At 50.2% G+C, this 24393-nt stretch overlaps 1 protein-coding gene across 3 annotated transcripts in view; it reads left to right on the forward strand.

The window, feature by feature from the left end:
* NEU2 (neuraminidase 2) overlaps window positions 1-24393 on the forward strand; it is a 105497-nt gene that overhangs the window by 80113 nt on the left and 991 nt on the right. Inside the window, exons 4-9 of one of the 3 annotated variants that reach the window (XR_014830287.1) lie at window positions 655-873; window positions 7733-7881; window positions 8707-8923; window positions 12806-12859; window positions 15558-15784; window positions 16046-16282. Coding sequence is in view for 1 of the 3 variants with exons in the window: in XM_021074906.2 (XP_020930565.2) it covers window positions 673-873; window positions 2363-3301 (1140 nt within the window). In the remaining 2 variants the exon portion in view is untranslated. Of the gene's footprint in view, window positions 1-654; window positions 874-2362; window positions 6486-7732; window positions 7882-8706; window positions 12860-15557; window positions 15785-16045; window positions 16283-24393 lie in introns of those variants that run through there. The other 2 variants (XR_014830286.1, XM_021074906.2) reach the window with 2 other exon arrangements.

Consider the following 24393-nt stretch of genomic DNA (forward strand, 5'->3'; position numbering starts at 1 on the left):
GGCCAGATGCTTATTTTTAATTTTTGTTTCCTTGTAGCTCTGGAGGATCCTCCCAGCCTGGGAGAGCTGTGGGGGGCGGGGGCGCCTCTCGAAGTGCAGTTCCCACCGCCCCCTCCCTGCCCCAGGGAAGAGCCCACACAGGCCTTAGCCTCGGGCAGCCTGGGGTGGAGGGGATCTTAGGAATCCAAGCTCTTCCCACCGCCCCTGCTTTTCTAAGACAGCTTTCTAGGGCTCTGGAGTTATAAAAAACTGCATGTGTCATTTTCTGGCAGTCGGACAGCTGCAGAACGCCACCCGGCCAGCCCTCTCCCGCTCGGGGTGAAGCGTCTGGTTGATGTGTGGGGGTTGGCAAAAGCAGCCAAAGGTTATCACAAATTTGTCATAAGGAGGTTTGTCAACTTATGATAAAAATATCAACCAAAATACGCTTTTCCAAATACCTGCTGCGAATGCCTCACAGATATGAGCGGTGCCGGACTCCCCGGGAGGCGCGTGGGCCTTGGCACGCGGACGTGGGACGGCGCAAAGGGGGGGCGAGCCGTGTGGGGGAGGACAGGCCACCCAGTGTCGCCAGCTCGCCCGCGGGGTGAGCACCACGTGCCTGGCCCCATCCCACGATGTGACTGCAGGGAGGGGCCGTCTTTTCTGTTGCAGCGCCCACCCTCCAGCCCCATGGCATCCTGCCCCGTCCTGCACAAGGAGACTGTGTTCCAGACCGGAGCCCACGCCTACAGAATCCCCGCTCTGCTCTACCTGCCTCAGCAGAAGACCCTGCTGGCCTTTGCGGAGAAGCGGGCGAGCAAGAAGGACGAGCACGCGAAGCTGATTGTCCTGCGCAGGGGAAGCTACGATGCGTCCACCCGCCAGGTCCGGGTAAGGCAGGAAGTGGCGACCAGAGCTCTGCCGGGAGCCCGGGGACCAGCCCATCTTTAGATGGCTGTCTGGGGACATCGGGGGAGGGGCAGAGGAGGTGTCCCCAAGTGCTGGCCCAGGTCTCAAACATGTTCAGTTGGCCTGGCAGCATCTGCTTTTTTCTTTTTTTCTTTTTTTCTTTTTTTTTGGCTATCTTAGGGCCGGACCCACGGGCGTATGGAGGTTCCCAGGCGAAGGATCCAATCAGAGCTGTAGCCGCTGGCCTACACTGCAGCTCACAGCAGCATGAGACCCTTAACCCACCTTAACCCACTGGGAAAGGCCAGGATTGAACCCACGACCTCATGGATCCTAGTGGGGTCTGTTAACCTCTGAGTCAAGAAGGGAACTCCTTCTTCTTTTTTATTTTTTGCCTATTCTTTATTACAAGTCAGTCAGGGAAACTGATTCTGGGAAGGTCTCCTTCCATCCTTGAGAACCTGAGGGAAGACCAGTTCGGCATCCCGTCCCTGGGGGCTTGTACCCTTTGAGTGAGATTAACCTGGGCTGGGTGGTCGGGATGACTGCTTGTGTCCTGAGCTCCAGTGTGAAGGCCAAGCAATTCTGATGAAGATGCTCAAGGCTGGCGTGTCACATGTGAAGGGCTTAGCATCATTTTGATCTTTCCTTTGTGGTCCATATCTCCTATGAGTTGTTCGGAGCACGGATTTTAAGCAGATGGTCCTGGGTTCAAGTCCTGGTTCTGCTCTTTACCAGAAGTATGGCCTTGGGCCTCGCTGCCCAAGGCACCATCTAAAGCTCTCGTTCTACAGGTGTAAGACAAAGCTAGTAATATCTGTCCCCCAGAAGCTAGGGGTTAGGGTTATATGAGACCATGGATATTAGACTCTCGGCCCCGTGTGTGCACTTACCATTGCTCACTGGAGGATAGCGGTTGATTAATAGGGATAAACAGCATAGTTGCAGCATAAATGACATAGACGCGGGCCTGTGGAGCTCCCCGTGAGTCCTTAGGCTCGGGGTGCTGCCCCCCTCCTAGGCTGCATCAGTGGAATATGACACATAGAAGACAGGACATGATTTGTCATGTCCTGTGCCACGCTGGCAGACTATGTAGTTATTACTGGGGCTTTACTTTTCAAGAATGGGACGCTGATCTGGGCTGGTACAAAGAGACAGGATGAAGCTGAGCATAGCCGGCGCCTGTATCGTCTTTGGACTTGGGGTCTAAACATCCTAGGCGCCCTGTGACGGATGTCGGTGGGGGTGGGAGCAGCAACCATTGGACCGAAGGGTGGGCTGCCTTGGAGGGAGGCAGGGCCCCAGCTTCTGCCCTAGGAAGCATGTGAGGGTGAATGAGCCCTGGGCCAAGCGGTCTCCTCCACATGACCCTTGATCCTTAACCCCGGAAAAAACACCCGCTCGCAGAGCGCAGCCTCTGTCACTTGAGTCACAGCCATTTCACAGCTTCTCCTTCTCTCACCTGCAGTGGCACCCGCAGGAGGCGGTGGCCCAAGCCCAGCTGGAGGGCCACCGGTCCATGAACCCCAGCCCCCTGTATGACAAGAAGACGGGGACCCTTTTCCTCTTCTTCATTGCCATCCCCGGGCAGGTGTCTGAGCACCACCAGCTCCAGACCAGGGTCAACGTGACACGGCTGTGCCAGGTCACCAGCACAGACCATGGGAGGTCCTGGAGCCCCGCCAGAGACCTCACGGACTCCGTCATTGGCCCAGCCCACAAGGACTGGGCCACTTTCGCGGTGGGCCCGGGCCACTGCCTGCAGCTGCACAACCGGACGCAGAGCCTGCTGGTGCCAGCCTACGCTTACCGCAACCTCCCCTTTCCGCGGGCGCCCGCCCCCTCCGCCTTCTGCTTGGTCAGCCACGACCACGGGCGCACGTGGGCACGAGGCAGCTTCGTGGCCCTGGACACCCTGGAGTGCCAGGTGGCCGAAGTCGGGGATGCAGAACAGAGGGTGGTGTATCTGAACGCGAGGAGCCGCCTCCAAGCCAGGGTCCAGGCCCAGAGCACCAACGACGGGCTCGATTTCGGGGAGACCCAGCCAGTAAAGCAGCTCGTGGAGCCTCCGCACGGCTGCCAGGGGAGCATCGTCAGCTTCCCCAGCCCCCGAGGGGGGCCGGACTCCCCACACCAGTGGCTGCTCTACACCCACCCGACTGACCCGAAGCGGAGATCCAACCTGGGCGTGTACCTGAACCGACAGGCCCCCGCGCCCTTGGCCTGGTCAGAGCCCGCCCTGCTGGCCACGGGCAGCTGCGCTTACTCAGACCTCCAGAGCATGGGCGCCGGCCCCGACGGGTCACCCCAGTTTGGGTGTCTGTATGAATCAAATGATTATGAGGAGATTGTCTTTGTCATGTTCACCCTGAAACAAGCCTTCCCAGCTGCATTTTTGCTGCAATGAGCCGTGAGCCCTCTGCGTGCTGCCCAAGGAGGGAGCTCCCCTCTGCCGGGCTGGGGGTTTCCTTCCTCCATGCCCCCATCCCACCCCCTACCCCGGCACCCCCTGGCCTTGGGAGGCAGCCTTGCATGCTGTTCCCTTTGCTGAAAGCCCGTGCCTGCCTCTGGGCTCCTCTCCTCCTGCGAGGTCTCAGCAGGAGAATCTATTTTCAGCCCAGACCCTGAAGGAACTGGCTTCCTGGAGCCCCTTGGCTCAGTCTGCTGCTCCCCGCAGCGACCCAGCACTTCTGCAGCTCTTGATAAATGATCTAGACCAGCCCGTTTCTTCTTAGCAAATGCTCGGCACGTTCCTGGACAGAGATGTCACTTAGCAGACACATGCATGTCTGTCTGTCTGTCTGTCTGTCTCTCTGTGTGGGTCTGAGCAATGCTTGAGAGCAGGGAGCTTGGGGACAGCTTTGCAGGGAGGTAAGGCAGGGTCTTGGAAAATTAAATGGGTTTAAGTCACTGGGTTAGTTTCCTGGAGCTGCTGCAACAAATTACCACTGACTTAGTGTCTTTTTTTTTTTTTTCCCTTTTGACTTAGTGTCTTAAGACAACAGAAATTTATCCTCTCATTGTTCTGGAGGCTGAAAGTCCCAAAGCAAGGTGCCAGGGCTCTGGGGGAGAGTCCTTCCTGGCCTCATCCGGCTTCTGGTGGTCCTGGGCCCCCTCGGCTTGTGGCTGCATCACTTTCACATCTGCCTCTGTCTTTGCGTCCGTTTCTCCTCCTCCTCCTCTGCCTTCTCTTCTGTCTCTTAGAAGGTCACTTGTCATTGGGTCTAAGACCCACCTGGAAAATCTAGGATGGTCCTTCATGTAGTTCCATCTGCAAAGACTCTTCCAAATAAAGTCACGTTCACAGATTCTGGGGTTAGGACATGGATCTACCTTTTTGAGCCACTACAGCCACAGTGTATCATTCTTCTGTAGGTGATGTGGCTACAGGTGGGAATGAAATGCCAATGAATCAGGTAATTCAAAAGAATGGAGGGGGCCGGAGGTTTGGGCTGTTGGATGTGCATCTGTGGCACGGAGCTGGTCTGGAGCATTCGTCTTTGGGGTGACAGGTGTGCCACCATGTGGAGGCTGGGAGAGAAGCGGGGGAAGGGGGCTGTGCTTGTGTAGCTCTTACGGGAAGAGCAGGAGAAGGCTGCCCCCCCACCCCCCGTCTTGAGACACCCTGAGAGAGGGCCCAGCTGGGGTGGAGGAGGCTGACTCCTCTCTGAGCTCCGGGGTCTTCAGGGGCCTTTGTTACTTGTCCCCGTGGAAGAGAGGGCTTGTGCCCCCACCCCCAGCAGAGCCCCACTCTTTGATCCATCAGATCAATGTAACAGTTGATGGCAGGGGCCCAGTGATAGCGGCCACGGGTTCTTGGGGCTGCACCGTGCCTCCGTGAGGCCAGGCAGCGCTGAGATGGATCCTTCACAGTGTGGGAGCTGAAGATGTGGCTTTGGTTCTGGGTGCGGTTCCCACACTGGCCTCCTGGTGCTGCTTCTCTGGGTGGGATTTTAAGAAATCCAGCTGGAAGGATGAGGAAATAGGGCCTGGTCATTGCTGGGGTGGAAAGTCAGGCCCCTTGGTTTCAGGGGTGCTCACCTGGAATCCTCCAAACCCCGCAAAGGTGGCAGTAAGTGTGTGGGGGGGGGTGGAGGCCAAAGCAGGAGGGTGAGGATGAGGGCAGGCAAGCCAGGGGCAGGGTGCCCTCCAGAAGCTTGAAGGTAGGGCAGTACGCTACCTCAACTGGGGCTCTTTCGAGCGTGGAAGGAGGATGCTGGGAATAGTTATACCATGGCAGTGGGCATTAACCAGGCTCTACCAGGTACACCCAAGGTTTAATTCAGAAAGACCCATTGAAGATTGTGCCCGGGGCCGGCCTCTGTCTACTCTCCTGCAAGAGTCAGTCACCTGCCAAAGTCTTGAGAAGAGGCAGGGATAAAATGGAGCATCTGGCTACTGCCAAGCAAACATCACTCTCTTAAGCTCCCTCCTTTCACAGAGGTCAGTGGGCCTCAAATCCAACTGCTTATTCGAATTTTCTGGGGAGCATTTAACCATGCTGATGCCCAGACATGGGTATTTCTTCAAAAGCTCCTCAGGTTATTCTAGTGGACATAAAGATCAAGACCCACTGGCACAAATGGTTTCTAAAGTTCCTTCTTGTTCTAAATGTATACCAACGCCAAAGTCTTCTGAGTTGAAATTTTTTTTAAAAAAAATAACAGTTGATGTGGATAAAGCTGAGCTGATCAAAAGAGAGTCGGAAAAGAAAAGTCATAAATGGGGAGAAGATATTTAGGATATATATATATATCTCACAAAGGGCTTATTTCCAGAATATATAAAGAGCTTCTACAAATCAATAAGAAAATCCAGTTAAAAATGGGCCAAAGGCTTGAACAGTCACTTCACCAAAGAGGATGTCTTAAAGGCTGTCAAACCCATGTCATCCAGGAAATGCAAATTAAAACCATGACATACTTATCACTAGAATGACGAATATTAAAAGGATTAATAACAGCAGGTATTGGCAAGGTTGTGAAGTGACCACTCAGACATTTCTGGAAGAAGTGTAATCCGAATATCTTCTTTGGAGAGCTGTTTGGTAATATCTGCTCAAACTGAACATGAAATAACTACTCTATGATCCAGCAATTCCACTCTGAAGTATATTTCTCAGAGAAATGAACACATACATCTGCCAAAGACACGTATGCAAATGTTCATGGCAGCTTCCTTCATGGGAGTCCCACACTGAAAACAACCCAACTGCCAATCAAAAATAGAATGGACAGCTCAGCTGGGGAATAGTACACGATAAAAGAATGAACTACTGCATGCAATTGCATGGATGATTTTTCAGACATTGTGTTGAGTGCAAGAAGCCAGACTCCAAAGAGTACTTATTTTACGATTCTATTTATACGAAATTTAAGGACAAGCAAGACCAATCTATGCTATATAAACCAGCTGTGCCCTAGGAAGGGGGTAGAAGGAAACTTCTGGATGCTCGTGACATTCTCTTGTTTGATCTGGTGCTGGTTAGGTGGGTGATTCCATAAGTTAAAAACCTAATGAGCTGTGAATAAGATTTGTGCGCCCCAGTCTATGTGTGTTATACCTCAATTAAAAAAAAAAACATAAACATTGAACTGAAAAGTGGATTTGCTAGTTAAACCTCCCAATCACTATATTGCATTGGGTTGTAAACACTTTGGAACTGAATTTCTTTTTCTCCCCCCTCCTCCTTTTTTTTGCCACACCCTTGGCATATGGAAGTTCCCATGCCAGGGATTAAATCTGAGCCACAGCTTCAACCTCCACCACAGCTGTGGCCATGATGCAGGATCCTTAACCCACTGTGCTGGGCTGGGGATCAAACCTGCACTGCCGCAGAGACGATGCCAGATCCTTAATCTGCTGTACCACAGCAGAAACTCTGGAAACAGAACATTTGTAACGAACTTTTGTGGGAGAATAATTTTAGATTTACAGAAAAGTTGTAAAGATAGTGCAGAGCGTTCCCAAATACCCCACACCCTGTCTCCCCTGACGGTAACATCTTACATAACTGTGGTGTATTTGTCAAAACTAAGATGTTAACCCCGGTACATTACTAGTCATTAAACTCTAGACCTGATTCAGATTGCACCAGTTTTTCCACCAGGGTCCTTTCTCTGATCTGGGATCCAGTCCAGGATACATTTAGTGAAACTGAATTTTTACTGTAATTGATGTCCACACACACACACACACACACACACACAGATACAAAATTCCAGCACACCCCTTCCCTCCTCCCACCTTCTCCTAAAACACACCTGTCAAACAAATAATCAAACCAATGCAAAGAACCCATGCTTCAGGCCCGGACCTCAGGAGTGAAAATATCAAGAGTTCAGGCTCCGAGGGCTCAGGAAAGGGTTCCCAAGTTAATTACACAGGTCCCGACGGTTCCATATGCGGGGTGGGGCCTGGGCCAGTTTTGACCCCAATGCTACTGCCTGGGACGTTAGGTGCTGGTGCAGGTCTGTGTGTGTGTATGTGCGCGCACGCGCGTGCGCCCATGCCCCCTGTGCGTGGCCATTGTACATGCACTGCCAGGCCCAAGCTGGAGGGAGGCAGGTGGAGCAGCCCTGCTCCGGGCACTGCCTGGTGACCCCCATGAACAGAGTACAGGCACAGCAGAGATCAGGGAAGCCTGGCCTCGGCCACACTCTCTTTAGCACAGACAGGGCGACCTGGGCTCCAGGCTTGGAAATGCCCCTTGGACGCGGCCCTTGTAGGAATGCAGCTCAGAGTTGCTACCGCCCAGCTGTGCAACCCCTGTGTCTGCAGCCATCTTTAACTGCACTGTCTGGAGTGGTCTCGCCACGTTTATTTCTTGGTCTTCCAGGAACAGAGACCATGGCCTGGACTCCGGGCACCTGGGGGACCGGCTCTGGAAGCCACTGAGGAAGGGATTCCAAGGCTGGAGAGTGGATGTGGCCGCTGGTACACTTGCCCCTGGAGAGCAGCAGCCAAGGCCCTGATAAGGCCTGTGTGGTAGGTGGAACGATAACTCCTAAAGGGATCCGTGTCCTGATCCCGCAACCCTGTGACTGTGGCCTCCCACAGGGGACTTCGCAGGGGGATTACGCTGGGCATCTTGAGATGAGGGGACCATCCTTGGTTATCGCGGTGGGGCACAGAGGAGATCGCTCACGGCCGCGGCACAGGGAGGCAGGGGGACAGTTGGCTACAAAGAGACCGTGGGATGTGACACCGAAACAGAACACTACGCTGCTGGCCTCAAGGATGGATGAAGCCACAAGCCAAGGAACACAAGCAAAGCAGCTCAGGGAGCTGGAAAGTTACAGCCAGGCGGGAGGGAGCGTGGCCCTGCTGACGCCGGGACATTCACCCAGGGGAACTGATTTGGGACATCTGCCCCTTGGAACTGTAAGAGACTAAGGGGTGACACCTCAAGGTCACAGTGGCCAAAAAACATACAGAAAAAGAGAAGCTAAAAAAGGGATCATTTCTGTCATGGCCTCGTGTAATTCCTTTCTTGGGTCAGTCCGGACACCTGATGGCCCAAGGAAAGTGACAGTTTGACCTCTAGCACCTGGGATGTCACAAGCAACCTTTCCTGAGGTTGCAGAACCCCCATCAGTCCCAGGGAATCCAGACCTTCCTTGATCCCGGGAGAGGGGAGAGGGCCTGTGTTACCATGGCAACCTTCCACTCCCCCCCCCCCCCGTCAGCCCACAGGGACCTGGGCCGTGTCCCAGGAGGTGCTGTCTGTGGGCAGGAGGGTAAGACCCAATCTGGCCTATTGAATGTAAGGCTGAGCTCACTGTTAACCTAAGACTCCTTGGCCCCATCCAGGTCCTTCTCTTCAAGGTCAACTAGTGGCCAGTCCTCCAACAACTGGCCCCACGTGACGGATCAGGGGAGGCCAGCTGCCTCCTGCAGCCATCCCTCCAGCCCCTGCCTCTCTAAAAGGGGCAGCTCGCTGAGGACCAGAACCTCCCCAAAGACGAAGGAGGCCTCCAGATGCCCTGCTGTCCAGAGTCCAGAGCTCCGAAATCTCCTCTGCCGAGGGGTCAGTACTCTCGTCACTGTTGGGGACCCCCAGGACAGGGCCATCATTTCCATCAGGTCCCTGTTTACTCCCCCCCCCCTTTGTTCTGTGCAGACGTCGGATGGCCCATGGGGGTGACGATGGAGTATTGCTGTAGACTGTCCTATGGCCACACACATGGCCGTGACTTTGCAGAACAGGCCCACTAAGGGAACTGGGAATGGATCAGGGTCAGTGACATGGCCAAGGCCACCTTTCCCACACCAGCCACTCCAGGGGCCAGGAGTTCAGTTTGCTTTCCTGGGGTGGTTAAGGCCACCATAACGCAAAGGAGCATTGAGTGTCAGTGGTGGACCAGACGTCATTCTGGGAGCTGGCGATTCAACGGTGACAAGACAGAGCCACTGTCCTCAAGAACTTGTACCTCATGGGATAAAGTGGGTGAGAGACACATCAGCAACTTAGAGGAATGCACCTCTGTGCAGGTCGGTGATAAGGAGAATATAAAACGGAATGACGAGGTCAAGAATGCAAGGAGGGGACGCTTTAGCAGCCCCAGGAGAAACAACAGCACACTGTGCTCCCCTCGAGGAGCCACGGCCACGGAGCCCGGATCTGACCAGTGTCCAGGTGGCTGCTGGCCCCCCGGGACCTTAGTCTCCGACCTTTCCCCAGTGTTGCCCTTGGAGTCCACCTGCCCCATAGAGCAGCGGCATCCACGCTGTGGGCCCGGGAGCAGCAGCATCACCCGGGGGGTTGTGAGAGAGCCACAGAATCCCACGGAATCCTACAGACCTTCCGAATCTGAAAGCCCAGGGGCGGGGCTTAGCAGGCTGTGTTTTAACACGCCCTCCAGAGGATTCTGATGCTACAGAAAGTTTGCACACTTGGAGCAATCCTGGTATAGAGCCCAAGCTGCTGGATTCTATACATCTTCCTGTTCAAGAGGCAGGAAGCTCCTCCCAGTTCTGCGAGACCCCCCTCGCCGCCTGGTGTGCTTGGTGATACACATAGCGCTGGTGGGATTTAACACCTGGACCCCAGCGAGGGTGATGAGGGTGGTTGATGATGGGAGCAGAGGTTGGCAAAGCTCCTCGTTGCCCAGGCTTTTTCTTTGCCTGCAGAGGAGAAGGTACTGCTGGGCACACCTGTCTAACTGGGTCAAAAGGATGTTCTCTGGGCCGGGAATAAAGGTCCACAGGATTTCAGTGAATCGTCCCTTGGGGCCGGTGCGTTTGCAGCCCACTGGTTTTCTTCTGGTCCCTTACAGCAATGCTCTCCTCTATTAGCTGTGGTCCACCCCCACCCTGGCTCAACCAGCGCCCTTCCTCTGTCACAAATCCATCTGTGGGCGCTTGGAAGGTAACTCTGGTCCCTCCTTGGCCATTCTGGAGCTTAAATATACATTTCTAATTGGCATCGCCTAAGAGAAAGGCTGACAAGGAATTGTGACAAGATTCTGAAGTTGTGAAGCCACTGGTACAGAGAAGTTCTGCAGCCCTTGTGTGCACGGCCCCTCTATCCAGGGGCTGCCCCCTTCCACTCTGGGCAAGGGCACCACCTTTGTTCCTCTAACAAACACATGTGCCCGGAGCAGGAAGACCAAGGAACATGAGCGTAGCCAAGGTGGCCCCTGGACGGCCTGACTCCTGACAGTGGGCACCGCCTGCAATGTGTCAAGACCATAAATGAAAAAGCCACAAGACTCATCTTTCGGCGAGGTCCCTCATGGCCACAGCAGATTCTGCTTCCTCCCCTGCGGGTTTAATCATGCCGAAGCCGCACACACATGCACACACATGCACATGTATGCATTCAGGCAGAGTTTCCCTCCAGACCTCTCCTCCCCACCCAGGACCAGCTCCTTGTATTGGCTTCCTCGGGACCGCACAGCTGGACTGAAGCAGGGCCAGCAGCGTGACGGGGTTTTCTGAGCCCAGGCCAATGTTCCCACATTTTTTTTCTGCCACGCCCGCATATAGGATGGAACCCACACCACAGCAGCAACGGCACCACAGCAAGAGCAATGCTGGATGCTTCAGCCACTGAGCCGCCAGGGAACATCACCCCCCCACCACCACCTCCCTGGGCCACACCTGTTCTGAGTTGCCTCCATCATCTCTTCCAGAACATTTAAGAAGCTCAAAGGGGGCAAGTGTCTGGGCTCTGGGACGCGGAGTTCTGCTTGGCCCGTCTCGGAGCCTGTGTCCTTAGCCCCTGGGCACCATGCAGCCTTCCCTGGCATCACCTCGCAGGAGAGGGTAGGAGGCGGACCTGGGATGTTGGCCCGGCTCTACGGACTTGCCAGCCTAGAGCCTAAGAAGTTGGCAATTCATGCAGAGCCGGGAGGAGCTGGAGCGCTTGGTGCTCAAAGGCCCTTGTGCTGCATCGTGAGAATTCAGTGCCCAGTCCACGCTGCCGCCCGCATCCTATCCCCGCCGTGTGAAGACGAGAGGAAGGAATCCAGGATTTAAATGTGATACTTAAATCACACTGCTCCCAGAAGGGGTGGGAAAGCTGACTGTACTTTTGGCAAGGTGTTACTTTTTCAAATTCCATTTTTGTACTGTTTTTAAGGGAGGGTTTCAAAGTCGTAGCTGCCAAACCTTTAGAAGTACAAAGAAGCAGGAAAAAACCACCCATAATCCCACTAGCCAGAGGCACTTTTTCTTCTGGTCTTTTATCTGCGACCTTCTCATTTTTTTTCCTCCAAAACTGAGATTATGCTGCAAAATCATTACCAGTTCATGCTTTTTAGTCCCACTTGAGGGTATATAATAAGCATTTCCTCTTATATTTTCTTGCAAAAGATGACACATCAGAGAGACAGCCTACAAATTATTTACTGATTCCTTGTGTGTAAGAAATTGAAGTTCCTTAGATTTTTTTCAGTTATAAATACACTGCATTGAACACCGTTGCAACTACATCTTCATCCTCATTGGTGATTATTTCTGTAAACTGAATGCCCTGAAAGGAAGTCTTGAGTCCAAGATGAACAGTTAAAGTCTCTCGAGATGTGTAGCTGGTCCATGGTAAAGCACAGCTCCCATCCTGAGCTTCGCATGCCCTGAAATGGCTTTTTCCTTTTATACTTTTACACAGCCCATTAAGCATTTGTTCTTCACTTCCTAAATCGTGATCGCTGCTTTCTCCCTGATGTGGTTTGTCATCTGGTTCAAGACCCGAAATAGACGCACATACAGAAAGTTCTAGAATCACAGAGGTCAGAAGGGCCCTGAACATGACCTGTTCTAACTTTGTTCATCTGATGAAGTCAGAGCAGAGGCCTGGGGAGGCAGGCAACTTGCTCAAAGTCACACAGTCCTGCCTTGGACTCTCTCAGCCCCTGCAGCTACCCCAGCCTCACCCCTACCTGGAACCAGAAGTTCAAGGATCCCCGCAAAAGGAAGTGGCATCCTGACCACTGTCAACGCCTTTCCTTTGCCTTCACTCAAGAGGGCCGTTGGTTGAGCCATCAGGCCCTGCCTTATGCCAAGGAGGCTCTGGGTCTGAGGACACTCAGCTGGCCCTTGCCATCGGAATCACATTCCTCCCACATATGAAGCGGTTTCCTTCTTCAAGATATTGCAGTGACATTCTGAGTGTGGTTTTTGTTACACCAGGGCCACCACTTTTTAGTGAGAACCTCACTTTCAATGCACTAACTACTTATGTTTTTTTCTTCTTTAAACCAACAAGAAATCACTTATTGAATACTCATTATCCATTAGGTACGTAGAATGAGTATTGCCATATGGTCCTAAGCTGAGGGCAACAAAATGAAAATGAATGTCTACCGAGGTCTGACTGCACCTGGCGTTATTCTAAGCCCTTTGCAGGCAGGTCACTCATTTAATCCTGCCCATGAGGCAGGTCACTGATATCACCTCTATTTTATAGAGGGAGAAACTGAGGCAGAGGAAGATGAAGACTCTTAACTGATTTGACCAGCTGGTAAGCGGCCGAGCCGGGAGGTCAAGTTCCCCAGTCTGCCCTTTTCTTACTTGGCTGGGGAGGAATTACGCTGTGGACGTGTCACAGCACAGAACAAGTCCCAGCATTGAGTGCACGCTCCAGGAGGGCAGAGGGTTTGTGCCCTGGGGTCCAGGGCAGTGTCTGGGCACATGTCAGGGTCTCAGTCAACATTTGTTAAGTGAATGAGTGAAAGAATGAACAGACACATGTGAGGTCCCAATTCGGTCCCATCAGAGCTGGAGTGAGTGTGGGAGAGGGTGATAATGACCAGGAAAGGTGGGCGAGCCGTGGACATTGAAGGGCTTGGTGAGACCTGCTAGAGAGCTTGTACTTCCTCCTGTGTTAGAGGGGAGGTATCAGGGGACTTCTCCTGGAGGAAAGGCAGGCCCGGGTTTGCCTTCTAGAGGGAGAGCCCTGGGTAAAATGCAGGGACAGAGTGAACGGTGTGGGTGGTGTGGGAAGGAGCCTGAGGGAGGGTGGGCTAGTGTGGGTCCTCTTGGAAAGTCCAGGGACAAACTGTGCAGGAGTGGAATAAAGCCAGGGCCAGGGGTTGGGAGGGAACCGCATTGGAGGGAGTGGATTCCAGAAGTTTCTACGGCTCAGTGATGTGGGCGGGGATGCAGCTGTCACTTGGATCCTAGCTTGGAAGACTGGGTGGTTTGGTGACAGTAATCTAGATGCCCATGGAGAACGGATTTTTGGTATAAAGTTAGAAAATTCAGATAAGGTGGGACTCAAGCATTCACTGGCTATCCAGTGAATTTCAGGCCCATCTAAATCAAAGTCACCTGCACAGTGGTTAAGATATTAAACAAACATGAGCTAGAATCTCAGATCTGCCACTGACTTGCAGCTGGATTATTTAACCTCTCTGGGTCTCAGTTTCTCTGCCAATAACATGGAGATAAGGATGGGACCTCCCTCACGGGGCATCATGAAGACCGACCAAGTGAGGTTCGTGCCGAGAGCTCAGCATAGTGCCTTACACGTAGTTTCAGGTAGAAAGATGTCCACTGGCTGCTGCTGTAATTCAGCAGGTGTTTAGTGGGTACTTCTGTGGACTGAATTGTCTCCTCTCCAAATTCATACATTGAAGCCCTGACCCCCACCTCCTACCCCCGACTCCTGATGGGACTATATTTGGAGATGGGGTTTTTAGGAGGTGATGAAGATTAAATGAGTTTTGGGAGTTCCCATTGTGGCTCAGTGGGTTAAGAATCCGACTAGTATCCATGAGGATGTGGGTTCGATCCCTGGCCCTGTTCAGTGGGTTCAAGGATCCAGTGTTGCCATGAGCTGCATTGTAGGTTGCCGATGTGGCTCAGGCAAAAATCAGCAGCAGCAGCTCCAATTCTCCCCCTAGCCTGGGAACCTCCATGTGCTGCAGATGAGGCCCTAAAAAGAAAAAAGAAAAAGATTGTTTTTAAAAGAACTAAAAAATGCCATTTACAGCAACGTGGATGCAACTAGAAAGTCTCATACTGAGTGAAACATGTCAGAAAGGGAAAGACAAATCCCAATATGATATCACTTACATGTGAAATCTAAAATATGGTCAAATGAACCTTTCTACAGAACAGAAACACGTTCACAGACATAGAGAACAGATTTATGGTTGCCAGTGGAGGTAGGGAGGGGGGGCAGTGGGATGGACTGGGAGTTTGGGGTTAGCAGATGCAAACTATTACATTTAGAATGGATAAGCAATGAGGTCCTGCTGTACAGCACAGGGAACTCTATCCAATCTCTTGGGACAGAACATGACGGAAGATAGCATGAGAAAAAGAATGTGTATGTGTGTGTGTGTGTGTGTGTGTGTGTGTGTGTGTGACTGGGTCACTATGCTGTACAGCAGAAATTGACACAACACTAAATCAACCATACTCTAAAAAAAAGATTACATGAGTTCACAATTCCACTCCCGGGTATATATATGAAAAAAAAGGGACATTAGTTTGAAAAGCTACATGCGCCCCAATATTCATAATAGCATTATTTACAATTGCCAAGATATGGAGGCAACATAAGAGTCTATCAACAGATGAACAGATAAAGAAGGTATAGTGTGTGTGTGTGTGTGTGTGTGTGTGTGTGTATTTACACACACATACTGGAATGCTACTCAACCATAAAAAGAATGAAAATTTACTATCTGCAATAACATGGGTGGATTTGGAGGATATTATGCTTCGTGAAATGTCAGACAGAGGCAAATACTGTATGATATTACTTACATATGGAATCTAAAAAATACGAAAAACGAGTTAATAAAACACAAAAGAAGCGGACTCACAGATGTAGAGAACATACCAGTGGTTGCCAGTGGGTAACGGGAAGGGGAGGGGGCCAAGCCGGGGGTGAGGGATGAGGAAGTGTGAGCAATCACACATACGATAACTAAGCTGCAAGGGTATATTGTACAGCCTAGGAAATATAGCCAATATATTATAAAACCCATAAATGGAGTATAACCTTTAAAAATGGTGAATTATCACGTTGTAACACCTGACACGTATATAATCTTGTATATCGCCTACACCTCAGTTTACAGAACGATCGCGTGCGTTCATAAGCACGGGGTCCTAATCCTATTGGACCGGTGGCCCTTGTAGGAGGAAGAGAGACACCTCTCCCTGCCTCTCTCTGTCTCTGTCTCTGTCTTTCTCTCCATATACAGGTGGTGAAGAAAGGCCATGTCAGGACACCGTGAAAAGACGGCCGTCTGTACCCTCATCTTGGGCTTCCAGCCTCCAGAACTGAGAGAAAAACGAATGTCTAGTGTTGAAGCCCCAGCCCATGCTGTATTGTGGTGGAAGCCTCGTGCTAAGACACCTGCCACCGGGCAGTGTGGATGGGATGCTGCAGCCCCGAGGGATGACTACGGCAAATGTGGATGCTCGGGAGGTGAAAATTAAGGAGGGGGTGAGAGAGGTGCATATAAAACAATGCACGTTGTGGTAGGAAACCCTCTGAGCAAGAGCAGGCAAAGCTGTGCAGGCTCCGGGGCTTCAAGAGGAGGGATGCTGTTTGGCAAGAGTGTCAGAAAAAGCCTGGGCTTCTGGCAGCCTGGAAGTCTGGTGCAGTCGGGAAAGGCGTGCTGGGGTGGGGGGGGGCAGGGAAGGAAGCTCCAGGCGGAGGGGCGTCTCAGAGGTGACTTTCATGCAGTTTTAGGAGTTGATGGATGCGCAAGGATGTCGTCAGAAAAAGCCAGGGCTTCCCGAGACCAGGGGCAGCTCACAGGAGGACACCGGCAGAAGATTCTGATGGGAACAAAGCTGGAACCACAGGGTGGTTTTGGTTTTGGTTTGGTGCCTCCGTTAAGAGCACCGCTGGCTGTCGAGGCAGAGAGGAAGTGGAACAGAACCCGAGCTGGGAAGGAGCTGACACGTAATCCCACAGAAAGTAAGTGACTGTTGGCAGAAAATGCATTTAGGAAATGCGGTAACAGGCTCTGCCAACGGGTTGTTATGATTCAGGCTTGGGACATGCACAGAGGTCTGGGCGCCAGGGCCACCCCAGGACACATCAGTGGCGGCAGGACAGCCAGGTAGGTGAGGCAGGTGTACTCCCATCTAAGAGCCAGAGTTGGTGTCTCCAGAGTTTGGCAAATCTGACCCTGGGGGCAGAGAGCCTCGGGGAGGGGAGGGGAGTTGCTTTGGTAACTGGGTTACCTTGGGGTGATCGCTGCCTGGCTTTGCACATGAGGTGTGGGCATGGAGCAAGGCTGCTGGGGCCTCTGAGGCCAAGAAAGGAAAATAAAAATGGAGTCAGCATTGCTAGGAAAGTTCTCTAAAATGATGCCAGTAGGCCACTAGGGATGTGTGACTTAGTCTCAGCCTGGATGGAGTCTGACCTTTTGACCTGATGAAGGCATCCAGGACTTGGAAACTCCAGACACTCACCAGACCCTTACCCTGAACTTGCTCCCCTAGGGATTTATCTTGTAGATGCCTGACTGCTCAGAGCCCAAAGACAAATGGATGGCCAGTGTGCACGTTGTCACGTGGTTTCTGCCAGCAAACACTGTCAACCATCTAAGTGTCCGCCAACAGGTGCTTGGTACCATGCACTGTGCTGAGGTTCCGGGGTAGTAGGCTGGCTGTAACAAGCACGTGGTAGATGGAGTTCCTGGTGTGGCTTAGCAGTAACAAACCCGACTAGAATCCATGAGGACACGGGTTCGATCCCTGGCCTTGCTCAGTGGGCTAAGGATCCGGAGTTGCCTTGAGCTGTGGTGTAGATCACAGATGCGGCTGTGATACCTCAATGCTGTGGCTGTGGTGTGGGGGGGCATCTGCTGCTCGGATTTGACCCCTAGCCTGGGAACTTCCATGTGTCGCAGGTGCGGCCCTAAAAAAAAATAAATAAGAACATGGTGGATACAAAAAATACTCCATGAAATGTTCAGAAACATCGTTAAGGGACAAGAGCAAGACGTACAACAGGGTAAAAAGAATATGCTTGCATGTGTGTAGAAAGTTTTGCAAAAACACACAAGAGGCCTGCCCGGAGCAACGTGTGGAAGGTCTGTGCTGGCGGGAGAACTTCCTTTGCATTGTGCCGTGACTTCTGCTCAGTGCACATATTACCTCAATGAAAGAAGCCCGTTTCTTCCTCACGATTCCCCCAGATCTGAGGGAGGCGCCCGGGGGAGGTGTTGCCTGGACTGCAACCCAGGCATCCGCATAAAGCCCAGCTGTCCCGAGGGATTTCACACACACGTCTGGAACCAGGGTTGTCTTTTTATTTATTTAACTTTTATTATCATAAAAGTAGTACGTGGTCGTGGAGAATGTCTGGAAAAGCAGAAGGGAGGGAGAGACTTGCTCGTGGCTATGCCTCCTAACTCTGCACTCTTCCTACTGGGTGGTTTCCTAAGATAAAGCTCTTTCCATCATTGCAGGCGGTCTCTCGCATCGGTTTCCTGAGGTTTTTTGTATGTTTGTTTGTTTTACTTACTGTGGAATTATGAATATTGTCTGGTGTCCTTAACAATCTTGGCGAAAGGCACGAGTTATGTTTGTGGACGTGACCGCCTGCCCCTTACCCAGTTCTTCCCAAAGTTGAGCCTGGTTCTCCTAGGGGCGGTTTGGCCCTGTTGGATTTTCTGGCATCTTTGGTGAAAGGAGAGGAGCTTTGGTGCCAGGCCTTTGGTGCTCACGGGACATCTGGGAGCACAGTTCATGGACTCCGTGGGCCCTCGAACCCCTGGGGAAACTGCCTCCATCCCTGTTGACATCGTTACTATGGGAACATGTAAGTTGGAGGCTCTTGCAAAGTGACAACCCGGGATGGAAGGTCACGTGTGAGCTCATGGACGAGGCCGGTGTTGGCGGCTCCCCCTGGTGGCGGTGAGTCACAAGGCTCAGAACCTGATCCGCTGAGCTTATTTTTGGTCTCAGACAAGAAGCACTTTTATAGAATCCTGCCCTCTTCCAAACCAGAGTTGATAAACCAAAGGCGAATGTCCTTGATGTCAGCGGGCAGTTGGAGCCCATGGAGGCTCTGCCCCCCAGGCTCTGGTCAGGAGGGCCACCCGGAGACCCGCTGGCCTGACAACACCTGCTCCCCAGGCATGTTACCTAAAGCCACAGACACACTTCAGACGCTAGTTCTTTGAGATTCAGGCCCTGGCCTTGCTCCTAAGTGTGTAGTTCGGTGCCTGATTTATACTCCAGACCTGAAAACAGTTTTCAGAGACCTGGAGGAAAAGCAGGTGGGCAGTGCCGAGGCGTCACCTTCCAGCTTCAGGAGGCTTGAGGCTTAGGGACCTGTGAGAAGCCCAGCCAAGCATTCAAAGGACTGTTGAACCAAATTTGTGTCTGCAGGGGTCTGGGGAGAGGATCTGGAAAGGTCAACTCAAAGATGCGGGTGGCAGAAGTGGAGCCCAGCCTGGTTGTGTGAAGGCAGGCGGGGGCAGGCATCCTGAGGGGGCTCCGAGGCAGCTGGGGAGGGAAAACAGGAGATGGGGCTGACGGAAGCCATCCCTCCCTCCCAGCAGAGGGTTGGGGAACATGGCCCGCAACAATAGTCGTCCTTGGTTTTTGTTTAGGAGGGGCCAGCGGTGGGGGGCAGGGAGTAAGTTCTCAGGACAGAGGTGGGGGTCAGTCCTTCTGGGAGGGGGACGGTCTGACATGCTTGCCCTGGGCCTGTGGCGCTGGGAGCAATGGCGCCCGATCACAGGAGCCCCAAGCCTCCTGGTCCTACCTGGTTCTCTGTGAGTGGCCACTCCATCCCCTTCTCCAGCCCAAGAAGCCTTTTTTTTTTTTTTTTTTTTTCATTTAGGGCCACACCTGCAGCATATGGAGGTTCCCAGGCTAGGGGTCCAATCAGAGCTACAGCTGCCCCCCTACACCACAGCCACAGCAACGTGGGATCCAAGCTGCGTCTGCGACCTTCATGACAAACCAGATCCTTAACCCACTGAGCGAGGCCAGGGATCGAACCCACATCCTCATAAATACTAATTGAGGTCGTTAAGTTAACCACTGAGCCATGATGGGATTCCTCCCAATACCCCACCCCCACCGGCCACCCCCAAGATGCCTTTTTATCAGGTCTGGGGGAAGGGAAATTCTCTCCTGATTACACAGCTAAGTGAGCAGCTTTCAAACGTCATAGTCAAGTATTTCCTTCTGTATTAGCGTTCCCCAGAGAAACAGTGCCAATGGGATGCGTGTAGATAGAGATTTCTATTAGGGAATTGGCTTGCATGACTGTGGAGGCTGGCAAGTCCAAAACCTGCAGGGTGGGCAGGTGGGGGACCCAGGGAGGTTGATGCTGCGGTTTGAGTCTGAAGGCAGCCTGCTGACTGAATTCCCTCTTCTTTGGGAAACCTCTGACTTTTTCTGTTAAAAGTCCTCAACTGATTCGATCTGGCCCACCCATGGTGGGAATGTAATCTGCTTTACTCGGAGTCTGATTGAAGGGCTAATCCCATCTAAGAATATCTTCACAGAGACACCTAGAATAATGGTTGACCAAATATCTGGTCAAACAATGTGGCCCAGCCACACGGACACTTAAAATTGACTGTCACAGCCACCTTTGCTTTTGGGGACTCAGTGGGTAACCACTTTCCCTCCCTGACTGTCTTCCCATAGGAATCAATGGGTGACACCTCTTCTGCCCAGCTGGGGGACTTGGGATACAGTGAGGGCTTGGATGAACACAGGAGGGGAAGGGAAGCAAGGTGATTAGTACTTAGAAATATTGTCCCACCATGTGTGAAGTGACCCTGCACCTCTGCCTTCTCCCTGCCCCCTCATCCCTACACCTGAGACCTGTGGTTCCTCTTCCCGTTTGGCCCCTTCTCTGACCCTGAAACCCACTCTGCTTCTTGTCCAAGGTGGAAGGACCCCTAGACAAGTAGCTTGATGGTACAATGGGATCGTTGCTCCTCTCCTTGGTTCTGGCCGGTCCCTGTCCCCTGTCCCCATGAGAAGTTTCAGAAGCAGAATGTTTACATGAGCGCTGTCTCACATGGACTGATCTGCAGATACTGTACCATCCTTGTAGCCCTGGGATACATCCCGCTGGACCGTGGTATTTGATCCTTTTCTTGTAGTGTCGAATTCTGTTTGCTAACACTTTGTGAAGGATTCTTGCATCTATGTTCATCAGTGATATTGGCCTATAAGTCTCTTTTTTATTATAATTTTGTCTGGTTTGAGTGTCAGGGTGATGACGGCCTCGTAGAATGAGTTCGGAAGCATTCCTTCCTCTGCAATGTTTTGGAACAATTTGAGAAGGATAGGTGTTAAGTATTGTCTAAATTTTTCATAGACTTCAGCTGTGAAGCCATCTGGTCCTGGACTTTTGGTTTGGGGGAGTTTTTTTGTTTGTTTTACTGATTCAAATTCATTATTGGTAATTGGTCTGTTCATGTTTTCTATTTTTTCCTGGTTTGGTTTTGGGAGATTGTACATTTCTAGGAATTCGTCCATTTCTTCTACATTGTCCATTTTATTGGCAGATAGTTGTTCACAGCGAGTTCATGATGCTTTGTTTTTCTGTGGTGTCAGTTGTAACTTCTCCTTTTTCATTTCTAATTTCATTTCTTTGGGCCCTCTCTTTCTTCTTGATGCATGTGGCTATGGAAATATCATTTTCTTTATATTTTTGGAGAACCAGCTCTTGGTTTCATTGATCTTTTTCTTTTTTCTTTTCTTTTTTTTTTTTTTTTTTAGTCTCTATTTCATTTATTTATGCTCTAATCTTTATTTATTGTTTATTTCCTTCTACTAACTTTGGATTTTGTTTGTTCTTCTTTTTCTAATTCCTTTGGGAGTAAGGTTAGGTTGTTTGAGATTTTTCTTATTTCCTGAGGTAGGTTTGTATCACTACGAACTTCCCTCTTAGAACAGCTTTTGCTAAATCCCAGAGATTTTGGATCATTGTGTTTTCATTTGCACCTGTGTCCATGTATTGTTTAAATTTCTTCTTTGATTTTTTGAATGATCCATTGGTTGTTTCGTAGCATGTTGTCTAGCCTCCATGTGTTTGTGTTGTTTGCATTTCTTTTCTTGTAATTGATTTCTCTCCTCACGGAATTGTGATCAGAAAAGGTGTTTCGTTCCACCTAAATCTTTTTAAATTTACTGAGACTTCTTTTATGACCAAGCATGTGATCCAGCCTGGAGAATGTTCCATGTGTACTTGAAAGAATGTATATTCTGCTGCTTTTGGATGAAATATTCTATATGTATCTGTTAAGTCCATTTGGGTCTAGTGTGTCATTTAAAGCCAGTGTTTCCTTATTGATTTTCTGTCTGGATGATCTCTCCATTGATGTAAGTGGCTGTTAAAGTCCCCTACTGTTGCAGGGAACCATCAATACCTCCCTTTATGCCTGTTAATATTTGCTTTTTGCATGTAGATGCTCCTATATTGGGAACATATATATTTACAATTGTTGTATTTTCTTTTTGGAGGAAGGAATAATAATCCATTGATTATTATGTAATGCCCTCCTTTGTCTCTGTTACAGTCTTTGTTTTAAAGTATATTTTGTCTAATATAAGTATTATTACCCTGGATTTCTTTTCATTTCCACTTATATGGAATGTCTTTTTCTACCCCTTCATTTTCAGCCTGTGTATGTCTTTGGATCTGAAGTGATTCTCTTGTAGGCAGCATATATGAGTCTTATTTTTATATCCATTTGGCTACTCTGTGCCTTTCAATTGAATCATTTAGTCTGTTTACATTTTAAGTAACCATTGATAGCTATGTACTTATTGACATTTTGTTAATTGCTTGGGGCTTGTTTTTGTAATTCTTGTTTTCCCCTTTTTTCATCTTTTGCTCTCTTGTGGTTTGATGACTATCTTTAAGTGTTATGTCTGGATTCCTTTCTCTTTTTTGTGTGTGTGTATCTATTATAGGTTTCATTTGCAGTTACCATTAATTAATTAATTAAAATTATTTTAAATTGATGAGCTCTTAAGTTTGAATGCATTCTAACCACCCTTTTTGTTCTCCCTATCCCAGATGTAATGGGTTTTTTTTTTTGTTTTGTTTTGTTTGTTTTGTTTTGTTTTGTTTTTTAGGGCTGTACCCATGGTATATGGAAGTTCCCAGGCTGGGGTCGAATCAGAGCTGTAGCCGCTGGCCACAGCCACAGCCACAGCAACACCGGATATGAGCCATATCTACAACCTACACCACAGCTCACAGCAACGCTGGATCATTTCACCCATTGAGCAAGGCCAGGGATCAAACCCTCATCCTTGTGGATATTAGTCGGGTTTGTACTGCTGAGCCACAGCAGGAACTTCCTCCAAGTTTAATGTTCTTGATATCATATTTTACACCTTTTTGTTTTGTGGATATAGGTGATTTTACTAACTTTTGTCTTTTAATATTCCCACTAGCTTTATAAGGGGGTGACCTACAGCTTTACGGTATATTTGCCTTTACTAATGAGACTTTTCCTTTCATAATTTTCATATTGCTAGTTGTGGCCTTTTCTTTCCTGCTTAGAGTAGACCTTTGGACCTTTCTTATAAAACCAGTTTAGTGGTGCTGGACTCTTTTAGCTTCTGCTTATCTATAAAACTCTTGATCTCTCCTTCTCATCTGAATAAGAATCCAATGTTAACCTGGCCTTGCTCAGTGGGTTAAGGATCTGACATTTCCATGAGCTGTGGTGTAGGTTGCAGACACGGCTCAGATCCTGCAGTGTTGTGGCTCTGGTATAGACCAGCAGCTGCACCTCCAGTTTGACCCATAGCCTGGGAACCTCCACATGCCACAAATATGGCCCGAAAAAAAAGAAAAAAAAAAAAAAGATTCCCTCTTTATCTTTAATTTTTGAGATTTTAATTATAATGTGCCTTAGCATAGACCTCTTTGGGTCCATTTTACTAGGGACGCTCTGTGCTTCCTGAACCTGAATGTCTGTTTTCTTCCCCAGGTGAGGGGCATTTTTAGCTGTTATTTCTTCAAATATGTCCTCCAACACTTTCTCTCTCTCTTCTCTTTCTGGAACCCTTATAGCAGTACAAGTGTTAGTATGCTTGTTGTTGTCCTAGAGGTCTCTTAAACTATTCTCATTTTTAATTTTTTTTTTCTGTTCAGCTCAGATGATTTCCACTACTCTGTCTTCCAGATCACTGATCTCTTCCTCTATATCATCTAATGTACCTTTGATTCCTTTTGGTGGGTTTTAATTTTAGTTATTGTGTTCTGTAGTTCTGTTTGGTTCTTTTTTTATATTTTCTAACTCTTTGTTGAAATTCTCAGTGTGTTCATCCATTCTGAGTTTGGTAGCATCTTTATAATCATTACCTGAACCCTTTCTAGGATAGATTGCTTATATCCACTTCATTTAGTTCTTTTTCTAAGGTTATGTCTTGTTCCTTCATTTGGCACATATTCTTCTGTCTCATTCCCCCCCATTTCCTGTGTTCATTTCTGTGTATTAGTAGGTCAGATACATTTCCAAATCTTGGAGAAGTAGGCTTATTTAAGAGATGTCCTATGGGATCCCAGCAACACACTCCCCTTTGGTCACCAGAGCTATATGCTCTAGGAGTGCCTCCTGTATGGGGTCCTTTCCCCCTTCTGTTGTGATGGGGCCAACTACTGTGGGCTTGCTAGTATGTGGGGCTGCCCCCTGGTGAAGTTGGCTGCAAGGCCATGCCTTATGTGATGGCTGTGGACCCACTGGAGTACAGGGTAGGGTTTCTGTGTGGTTGGCTGTGCAGCCTGTGGTGGGGGGTGGCTGCTGCTGGCCCACTGGTGGGTGAGGTTTGGTCCCCATATGGCTGTTGGTGTGGCCCAGGGGGATGGAGTGCACTGGGGCCTTGTACAAGCTCGCTGGAGGGCAGGGCTAGTCCCCAGGCAACTGTCTGCAGAGCCCAGGGAAATGCAGGTCTGGTGCCAGCCCTCTGGTGGCAGGGCTGGGTCCCAGCACTAATATGCTAGAGGGAGGACTCCAAAATAGCATTTTCCAGTGCTAGTGTTATTGAAGTAGAAGAAGCTTCCCAAGAGGCTGCTCCCTCTGTCCC

This window comes from Sus scrofa, chromosome 15, assembly GCF_054392235.1.
Source record: "Sus scrofa isolate SSC_HxYL_T2T_F1_AM1 chromosome 15, Sscrofa_HxYL_maternal_Yorkshire_Landrace_v2.0, whole genome shotgun sequence".
NCBI lineage: Eukaryota > Metazoa > Chordata > Mammalia > Artiodactyla > Suidae > Sus > Sus scrofa.